Below are 10,858 nucleotides of genomic sequence, written 5' to 3' on the forward strand. Positions count from 1 at the left end.
GTGCTGTTTTGTGAGGCTGCCACTTCCTAACACAGTATTTGCACTACGAAACCCTGAAAACTGCCAAATTTCACCCAATTTGGTTTAATGTTCTCGAGGAGTTGGCATTGTGTTAGAAAGTCAGACATTCCCACGGCCCAGTTCCTATTTAAAAATTGCCTATCTATTTAAAGTTCACGATGGGAGGAATAAGAGAAAAAAGACTTGCAAAGCCAAAGAGAACATGACAGCGGCAAAGGGAAGTCCAGCTTGCTTCTAAAAAAGGCTGAAAATTATAACCATCCATGGCCTCGTGTCTCAAGTCCGAGGATTTTTTTTTCTCTCTTCTGGTTGTTTGCAAACCAAAGTGGAATTTTATTATGGGTTACAAAGTGAGCTTTCTCAAGTTCCAAGCCCCCAAAATCCCCACTCTTTCTGCAGCGTGCCCTTGCACGGATGAGAAAGAGGACGGACCCCAAATAAAGCAGCCGGTGTCTCCGAGCTGCAAACAAACGTCTCCCCCCACGCCCTGCGTTTCCTTAGCCGGGACCCAGCGACGTTGCCTGGCTCCTTTTATGAACAACAAAACCGTGATGAAGGCAACAGGAGTCAGAAGCTATTCAGCACAGGAAGCCCCCGTATCCGGTGAGGGATAAGAAGCGAGCAGCACAGGATGCGCCTTGGGTCAGGGGGCCGCAGAGAGCCCTCAGCCTTTGTGTCCTTCTCTGTGACGGAGCGTCCACATCTGAGCCCTTGGCTCTCCTCGGAGTTCAGCCCCGGCTCCTGCCATCACGGACCGGCTGCCAGCTTCCCGCCCAGGGAGACACGGAGGCCACAATGACTACCTCCCCCGGATTGCTGCTGCTGCTGCTGCTGCTGCTGTTGGTCCAGCCCCGGGAGGGGGCCACCAGCCAGGAGGCCGTGGTCTGTGCGGGGACTGCCTGCTACTCGGCCCACTGGGGCAAGCTGAGTGCAGATGACGCCCAGCTCCACTGCGACAAGAAGGGGGGCAACCTGGCCACGCTCAAGAGCGAGGAGGAGGCCCGGCACGTCCAGGGCACCCTGGCCCAGCTACTGCAGCCTGGGGCGCCCCTGGCAGAGCGCATGGGCCGGTTCTGGATTGGGCTCCAGCGAGACAAGGGCAAGTGCTTGGACAGTGACCTGCCGCTGAAGGGCTTCCGCTGGGTGGATGGCGTGGAGGACACGCCATACACCAACTGGCACAAGGAGGCCAAGAACTCCTGCATCTCGAAGCGCTGTGTGTCCCTGCTGCTGGACCTGTCCACGCCCGCCCTGGCCAGCCGCCTCTCCAAGTGGGCCGAGGGCCCGTGCGGGAGCCCCCGGTCTCCTGGGAACAGCGTCGAGGGCTTCGTGTGCAAGTTCAGCTTCAAAGGCATGTGCCGGCCGCTGGCCCTGGGGGGCCCGGGCCAGGTGACCTACACCACCCCCTTCCAGGCCACCAGCTCCACCCTGCAGGCTGTGCCCTTCGGCTCCATGGCCCACGTCGCCTGTGGGGACAAGGACGAGAGTCAGCAGCCTTACTTCCTATGCAAGGAGAAGGCCCCCAATGTGTTCGAGTGGAACAGCTCAGGGCCCCTCTGCATCAGCCCCAAGCTTGGCTGCGACTTCAACAATGGGGGCTGTGAGCAGGACTGCTTTGAAGGGGGGGACGGCTCTTTCCGCTGTGGCTGCCGGCCGGGGTACCGGCTCCTGGACGACCTGGTCTCCTGTGCCTCCCGGAACCCTTGCAGCTCCAGCCCTTGTGGAGGGGGGGCCACGTGTGTCCCTGTGCAGCTCGGGAAGGACTTCAGGTGCCACTGCCCTCCAGGCTACCAGCTGGACTTGACTGGGCGGGACTGTGTGGACGTGGACGAGTGTCAGGATGCTCCCTGCACCCAGGAGTGTGTCAACACGCCGGGGAGTTTCCGCTGTGAGTGCTGGGTTGGCTACGAGCCCGGCGGCCCTGGAGAGGGGGCCTGCCAGGATGTGGATGAGTGTGCCCCCGGCCGCTCGCCCTGCGCCCAGGGCTGCACCAACACCATCGGCTCCTTCTCCTGCTCCTGCGAGGATGGCTACATCCTGGCTGGGGAGGAAGGCACCCAGTGCCTGGACTTGGACGAGTGTGAGGGCCAGGGGGCCAGGCGCTGTGGCAGCTTATGTTTAAACACGGAGGGGTCCTTCCGCTGTGGCTGCCTCCCAGGCTGGGAGCTGGCCCCCGACGGGGTCTCCTGCACTGGGGGCCCCACGTCGCCAGCACCGTCAGCCGGAACCCCCCAAGTACAGGACACAGGAGATGGAGAAGGGGAGCCTGTGTCTTCTGCCACAGCATCGAGTCCCACTGGGGACCCTGAGGGCACCTCTGAAACCACATGGGTGGTGCCCACAACCGGGAGATCGTCTCTCCCCCGACATGTCCGCACCTCCCTTGCCCCACCCGAGATGCTGGTCCCCAGTGGGACCCTTGGTGGCTGGTCACCAGTGGGACCCCTGGCCACGCCTGGCCAAAGAGAGTCTACCGGTGACGATTTCACAGCCAAACACAGTGACAGTGGCACGGACGGGCAGAAGCTGCTGCTGTTCTACATCCTGGGCACCGTGGTAGCCATCCTGCTCTTGTTGGCTCTGGCTTTAGGGCTGCTGGTCTATCGAAAGCGCAGAGCCAAGAGGGAGGAGAAGGAGAAGCCAAAGAATGCGGCAGACAGCTATGCCTGGGTTCCAGAGCGAGCGGAGAGCAGGGCAGCGGAGAACCCCTACAGGTAAAGGAAGTGGTCACGGGGGGCGGGCAGTGACCATGGCAGGCGTGAGCAAGGGTCTCCCCCACCCCGCATGTCTGGGGTCCAGACTGCATGGCTCGGCAGCAGCTTCCAATAGCCCCATTTTGTTCCCTACAGTCCAACGCCGGGGACAGACTGCTGACCAGGAGGGCCTGGAACACCAGCTGCGACCACCGTCCTCAGAGCTCAGCCATTGGAAGCAGGACCCCGCCCTCCCAGAACACTGGACTGGAATCTTAGCACAGAATTGTAACCCTTCTCTTTCATGGCCTGGCAACTTGGGGTGTGCAGGTAGCCCGCATGGTTTGGGGGGGTGGGTGTCCCAGAGTGGAGGTGGAGTAGACATCGGTTCAAGAATTTCATGCATGTTAGCAACCCCCCCCCCCGCCCCCGTTAAAATCCGCCTGATTCTGGATCGGGTGTCATAAGTCAGGTGCTAAGGGCTTCTCTGCCCACGTAAACCAGAGCCGGTGCCTGCGTGAGCTGAGACTGACCGACTAGCTCCTCCTGCTGTGACGGAGGCAGAGTCCATGAGCTCATTACTGAGCTGATTACAGGATAAGCTCCGCTTCTTCAGAGGGGACAGGTCCAGGGCTGGACGTTCCTTTCCATTCATGCGACTGCACCCCGAGGAGAGCTGGGTGCCACCCAGACCCTCTGGAGTAAGCAGAAATGCACTGGGCTGTTTAGGTGGTGGGGGCAGGACCTTTAGAAATTGCATCTTCTAGCTTTTCGGGTTCTGATCGTCTTCTGTTTATCTGGCAGTGGAGTCTGAACAACATGGGGGAAATAGCAAGAAGTGAGTTACCCATGGTTTTGGAAACTAGAGAGAGGGGGCAGGGTTTGTTTCATAACTACTTGAATCAATTCGCCTAAATAAATGTGCTGAAGAGACCACATGCTTGATGGATGAGATGGACCCTCGAGAGGACAGAAGCCAGGGGGCCCCACGACCCTGGAGCTGCTCTGCCTTTCCTGCATGTGGGGTGCCCCATCTTTCTGAAGGAGGTGTGGGGGGGATTAGGGGCTGTCGTCATCAGTGTTTAGCAGCGTTCGTGGTGGCTGCTGCCTCCTAGAGCTGGTCCTGGCTTGCGGCTATAATGTGGTCAAATCAGACGAGTCCTATGGGGGCTGCCCATGGCACAGGTGTCCTCTGATACAGGTGTCCCCAGCATAGGGGTCCCCTGGAGCAGGTGTCCCCTTGCTCTCCTCCTTAAGAAAAAGGGCAGGAGTGGAGGGAGGAGGAAGGAGAGAATAATCAAACCTGTGCCATGGCAGACGGCAGACGCTGCTCAGGGTCATGTTCATTAATAGCCTTGTTCTCAAGGGCTTGCTGCAAAGATTGCTGGCAGCTAAAACTTGTGGTCACTGGCTCTCCGCCCCTGCTGCTTCTGCCTGGGTCCAGGAAAGCAGCCAGGGACTCAGGGGCCCTGGGGGTTTCTACTGGCCCCGTGCAGGACACACAGAGGGACAGTTTCCTTCCTGGGATCCAGACTCTGCCTCTCAGGACAGGTGCGCCTTGTTGTTTCTGGTTCTGCCTTAGAAACGTACCTGCCTGGGAGCTCGGCACCCAAGGTGTGCTTGCCTTCAGAGCCAAGTCGATACCCTAGCAGATTTTCTAAAAAAGAAAATAGAAAACTGGAGGCCCTGTGGGAGGGGAAGAAAGACTGTGGAGGCCTGATGGCCCAGCCGGGGGTTTGGAATGGCTGCATTTTATTTCTTTATTTTTTGCTTTTTAGGGCCACACCCCCGGCATGTATAAGTTCCCAGGCTAGGGGTCGAATTGGAGCTACAGCTCCTGTCCGATGCCACAGCCACGGCAACGTGGGATTCGAGCCGCACCTGTGACCTACACTACAGCTCACGGCAACACGGGATCCTTAACTCACTGAGTGAGACTGGGGATTGAACCTGCATCCTCATGGATACTAGTTGGATTCGTTTCCGCTGAGCCATAACAGGAACTCCTGGAATGTCTGCATTTTAATCTCACTTCCTACTTACCACTCAGAGCACTGGGGGTGGGGGCTGGGCCCACCTGCCCTGGGCCCAGCAGGGCTGCGCGGGCCTGACCATTAGCCATCTGTGGTTGTGTGTGCTGCCGACTGGTATTGGCAAATGACGGGAAATTCTCCTCTCTAGGCTTTATGGCCCTTGCCCTTGTCACTTGGGGTGAGGGAGACACTGCCAGCCCAGCTCCCCTCCCCCAGCCCTTGTGGTCCAGCGGCCTTGACTGGCCAAGGTCACTGACGTGCCCTTAACTTCAGGGTTGGATTTCTCCCATAGCCCAGCCTCTCTGTGGTCTCCGTGTTTGAATTCTTCTCTGGGTGGGAATGCGCAGCCGTGCCTGGCCCCCCGGCACCCACAAGGGGAGAAATGGCGGATAAATAACCATTTTTCCAAACCCCCTCCTTCAGAGTTGGCCCCTCTGCAGGTGGGGGTGGGGTCCACTGCCTCACGGCTGCTGCCCAGTAGAGCCAAGATCCCTAAACTGGGCAACAGCAGGCAGTGAGCCTGATGAAAACACTGGCCTCAAACAGAGGCTCTAGTCTCCCATCTGGCACACTGTCATTTAGTCTGCGCTACGTGCATCTTTGTTGGGGGGAACTCGGGAACCACAGCAGTAGGCAGATGCCCACCAGCTGTATGGTCACGTGACCAACTAGCTTCTTCCAGACCCCCAGGGTGCTCGGCCGTGACAGCCAGAGAAATGGACAGCATGGGGAGAGGGGGCTCTGCCATGCAGGGTCCTCCAGCTGGGACCTTGGGCTGGGCGGGGGCTGACCAGGTGCTGTCCTGTCCCTGACCTATCAAGTGGCAGAACAAGCTGGGTGCTGGGGTCAAGGAGAGGCTCCCTTTGGCAACAGGCTCAATGGCAATTGGGACTTTGGTCCAAATAGAATTCCCATCATTCAATAATTCTGTATTCAGGACACATTCCCCACCTGCAGGGGAACGGCTCCCAGGGAAAGCTGAGTTTAGATAGCCAAGGGGGTGCTGCTCTGAAGTCGCCTTGGGTGTGGAGGACCTGGGGAGAGCCCTCCCAGATGAGCCTAGGGCTGCTCCCAGAGTGGCCTCGAGGCAGAAGCGGCCGTACTGTTGTCCCTTTCAGTGGGTGCCACGTTCCCAGCAGCACTGAGTGGGTGGATTCGCAGATTCTGGCCAGATGCCAGGAGGGGTACAGGCCTCACTAAGGATCCTTCAGTGATACACTAGCAGCCGAAGAGCTCATCCTTGCCTCTTCCCATGATTCGGCATAGAAGGGGCATCAAAGACTAACCACACATGTGGGCTTGTGTACACGGTGGGGGAGGGCTGCTCTGGGAGTGAGTTGCAGATACTCGGAGTGTGTGGCCACATCTTTTACCTTCTGATCAGGAGGCCCTGCTTGAGCACATTGTGCAGGGCCTGGATTCAACCCCTGAACAACCTCTGAAGGATGGAGATTTGATCATTAGCTACTTTCATTCCAACGCTTTTTCCCATATATATTTCCATGGAAACTAATAGAATAGAGATGAGATGTGACTCCCCCCTCCCCAAGGTACTACATTCAAAATAACACAGAGGTTTTTTTTTTTTTTAAAGGCAAATATAGGAAAGCCTTTTCCTATTATTCTTCTTCTTAGCTTCTCCATTGTCTAAAACAGGAAAACAGGAAAGCATGGCTTTCTAGCAGCTGCAAAATGGTGTAATGTCCCCTTTATATTTCCATGGCTTACACAATAGGGCTAGCATGGGAATCTGAGATAGGATCCCTGAAAACATCTGTCTCTCTCTGGCCATAAAACCCACTGCTCAAATTCGTGTCAAGCGGAAAAAAAAAAAAAAAAGAGAGAGAGATGATGATAATTACAACTCTCCACATGCTGGACAACTGAGTGCCTTCTTCCGGTTTCCTGGGACTACTACTCACTGAGGCGCTCTGTCAAAAATGAAGCGTGTTGTGTCTGTTCTTGGAGATAAAGCCCATCCGTTTTAGGAAGAAACTCTATGAATTCCTTTCCTGCCTTGTTCCTCTTATCGGCAGTGTGGCCAGCATTTCCTTTCAGCAGGTTTTGTGCACTGTCCCCTGGCGGGAGCCCTTTGTACATATGGACCTAAGCTCAGATTCGATCTCGGATGAGGCCTTGCTGGGAGATACTGCCTGCGGTGGTGAAGGACGGCAGGCCCTCCCTGGACGCTAAGAAGCCGTACATCTCTTGGAGTGCGTGTTTGAAGTTTGAGCCCTGGTGCTGGGATCTCAGGCTTTCAGGCTGGATGCTGTGCTGCCCTCAGGCCTCTGGGAGGTTGAGTGGTGCCTCTGTTGGCCTCGGAAATGAGTTGTCATCCTCTGTGCTTGGTAATAAACTCCGAAATACATGGCTGTCGACGTGTTTTAATGCGTTTCCTTACAGCTCAGAATACACAGCAGAGCTTACATTTGAATGTGCCTCTGTCCCTTTTCCTTTTTATTTCTGTAACTTGATGGCCCAGTTTCTGCATCTTCACCTGCTGGAGGTGAAACTGGTCTCAGGGCACCTGGGTGAGTGGGAGGATCTGACCTTGAGACATGAACACACAGAGGGACAGGGCGGCCGTGCGGCCAGAGTCCCTGCTGCTGACCCAGGCTGGCCTTCTGACCCCAGCCCTGCTCCACGTCTCCTCCCCCTTAATTCCCTGCATCCTTAGGTGCATGGTGACACCTGGAACAGGATTAAACATGTCCAACTGGGCTGATGTGATTACCACAGGGACGCCTGTCACCACTCTGTCAGTAAATTGTTTTCAGTTTATTCAGCTGATTGGATGGGTCGACTGGCTCACCCACCAGGTGGCTGCATAAATCTCAGCATGACTGGCGGCTGGGGCGGCAGCTGGTGGTAGATTCCTGGTCCACCTGCCTTTCAGCTGGTGCGCTTGGTGGGAACAGGGCTTACGCAGGATAAAGGCGCTCCTGTGACGCGGAGGGCCCGGCACTCGCTGTAACATGCAGTACTCAGTTCAGGAAAGCTGGTCCGTGAGCGGTCTGGTCACTAAGAAAACACAGTTGGAAATTATATCTTTTTTTTTTTGTCTTTTTTAGGGCCACACCTGAGGTATATGGAGGTTTCCAGGCTAAGTGTTGAATCTGGAGCTATAGCAACTGGGGGTCGGGGCCGCGTCTGCGACACACACACCACAGCTCATGGCAACTCCAGATCCTTAACCCACTGAATGAGGTCAGGGATCGAACCCGAGTCCTCATGGATGCTATTTGGGTTCGTTAACTGCTGAGCCATGATGGGATCTCCCTGGAAATTATATCTTAATATGAAGAACAGGGGGCTGCCCCTTCCCACAGATGCACACACACACATGCACACACAGATATAGACACAGAGACACACACACAAATTGACATAGACACACATACACACAGACATACATATTGACACACACACAATCCCACATAGACACACACAAATACAAACACCCTCCCAAGGAAATGCACACACAGAAACATACCACAAATAGTCAGATATACACCATAGAGACCCCCCCCACACACAACCAGAGACATCCCACCCCACACACACACACTCAAAAACCTGAAGCCAGGGTTTCCTGATTCATGGGAAAAGGCCATGAACAAAAATCCTACCTTTTCCCCATGATTCTTCCGGGTGACTTTTGCTTTCTGCTAACTAAAATGACTTAAATGCTAGTCAATCTTTCAAGTGTGATTCATTTGCAAAGTGAGCTCCAGCCACCCGCTCCTTCATGGCATTTCTGGCTGACCTCACGTGTGGGGTCCAGCCTTCCCTGAGGCCAGGGCACACCCCCAGATAGAAAGGCCCGGGGTCCTTAGCCCCACAGCCTGTGGATGGGGAGTGTGCTGGGGGGGAAGGTGTGGATAAGCAAGGATCTCCCCGAGGTGCTGTCCTCCTTTGATGGGTTAGAGTCTCCAGCTTCTGGTTTGGACAGAAACTACCCAATGCCTTCAAATAGTTGTTTTTGGTATTTTGTCCAGAACTTTTTTTTTTAACCCGAAAAAGATCTTAAACGTGTCCGTTTGGAAGGCTCCTCCTGTAGTTCGCCCACAAAGCAGTTTTTAAAAATACCCTATTGGCTAAAATTGGACACCATGACCATCCCTGGACTGAACACGGAAGGAGCCGTGGAGAGAGGGGTTGCGAGGGTTTGGGGTTGGCGAGGGGTCAGCCAGGATCGTCTGCCTCACTGCCATTTAAAACCATCTCTAGGTCAGACTTGTCACTTGTTCAGACCTGCTTCCCTTCCTCACTCAGCAAGACAAATGTCTCCTATGTCTCATCTAAATGGATGAGGTTTGAGAGTTCCCATCACGACATGGTGGAAACGAATCCGACTAGGAGCCAAAAGTTCATGGCTTCGATCTCTGGCCTCGCTCAGGGGGTTAAGGATCCGGTGTTGCTGTGAGCTGTGGTGTAGGTCACGGATGTGGTTCGGATCTGGCGTTGCTGCGGCTGTGGTGTAGGTTGGCGGCTGTAGCTCCGTTTTGACCCCTAGCCTGGGGACCTCCATATGCTGTGGGTGTGGCCCTAAAAAGCCAAATAAAATAAAATAAGTAAATGGTTGAGGTTTGACATGGAAAATTTATTTATTTATGTATTTACTTATCTTTTTTTTTTTTTTGTCTTTCTGCTATTTCTTGGGCCGCTCCCGCGGCATATGGAGGTTCCCAGGCTAGAGGTCGAATTGGAGCTGTAGCCACCGGCCTACGCCAGAGCCACAGCAACTCGGGATCCGAGCCTCGTCTGCAACCTACACCACAGCTCACAGCAACGCCGGATCGTTAACCCACTGAGCAATGCCAGGGACCGAACCCACAACCTCATGGTTCCTAGTCGGATTTGTTAACCACTGTGCCACGACGGGAACTCCTACCTATCTATTTTTTAAAGCATATGGAAGTTCCCAGGCTATGGGGTTGAATTGGAGCTGCAACTGCCGGCCTATACCACAGCCAGAGCAATGCCAGATCTGAGCAGTGTCTGGGACCTACACCACAGCTCACGGCCACACCTGATCCTCAATCCACTGAATGAGGCCAGGAATCAAACCTGTGTCCTCATGGATACTAGTCAGATTCATTTCCGCTGAGCAATGACAGGAACTCTTGACACAGAAATTTTAGATTAAAATTGAAGATGAGCCCCTTCCTTTTGTATGACCTTGGTGTTCAGATTTTAGAGGATAAGTCCTTGAGCTTGAAGTTTTAGGGTCATGGATCCTTATAACAGTTTCCTGGCCCGTGAGGCTTGGATCTCAGTATAAACAGAAGTGCTGGCAGCAGTAGACACAGCAGCAGCTGTTTTCAGGAACAAATGCTGGGCACCTGCCTTGTGGACCTGCCTGACTCCACCACTCTCCTGGGTGTCCACACAGTGGACCCAGAGGTTCAGAGCAGCCCTGGGATCCAAATTTTTTAAATTTATTTTTTATATTTTATTTTTTGTCTTTTTGAAATTTCTAGGGCTGCACCCATGAGATATGGAGGTTCCCAGGCTAAGGGTCCAATCGGAGCTACAACTGCCGGCCTACATCACAGCTCACGGCAATGCCGGATCCTTAACCCGCTGAGCGAGGCCAGGGATCAAACCCACAACCTCATGATTCCTAATTGGATTCGTTAACCACTGAGCCATGACGGGAACTCCCTGGGATGCAAATTTTGTCATCTAGCCCTAGGATGTAGCTTTCATCCTGATTTGAGAAGAGAGGCAGAGTCTCAGGTGGCTTTTCTCTCATGAATGCAGAGCTAAGGGTGGCCACACTTACTTGAGTTCATCCGATGCACCCAGCATTGTGCTAAGATATTGACCATCTGGCCCTTTTGCTGACTTTTGGTTTGAGGGATGTGACCTTCATGAGCATACAGAGGATAATATGTATGCATGTATGCATGTGTGTACACATGTGCGCATGCATGTATATACCTGCATAATTATGTATTTGTTTATGTATGCAGGTGCATGTGTATGTATATATTTATTATTTATTTATTTGGGGGCCACATCCATGACATTTGGAAGTTCCTGGGACAGAGATTGAATCCCAGCCACAGCTTTGACCTATGCCATGGACACAGCAACACTGGATTC

General features: G+C 54.2%; 1 protein-coding gene across 1 annotated transcript; it reads left to right on the plus strand.

The window, feature by feature from the left end:
* The first annotated feature begins 383 nt into the window (after nt 1–383).
* CD93 (CD93 molecule) lies at nt 384–3,647 on the plus strand. The gene is made up of 2 exons (XM_047771585.1): nt 384–2,735; nt 2,871–3,647. Exons 1-2 carry the CDS (start codon nt 817–819, stop codon nt 2,893–2,895), a joined length of 1,944 nt encoding a protein of 647 aa, XP_047627541.1. The 5' UTR covers nt 384–816; the 3' UTR covers nt 2,896–3,647.
* The last annotated feature ends 7,211 nt before the right edge of the window (nt 3,648–10,858 follow it).

Source organism: Phacochoerus africanus, chromosome 3 (assembly GCF_016906955.1).
Source record: "Phacochoerus africanus isolate WHEZ1 chromosome 3, ROS_Pafr_v1, whole genome shotgun sequence".
In the NCBI taxonomy this organism is placed as follows: domain Eukaryota; kingdom Metazoa; phylum Chordata; class Mammalia; order Artiodactyla; family Suidae; genus Phacochoerus; species Phacochoerus africanus.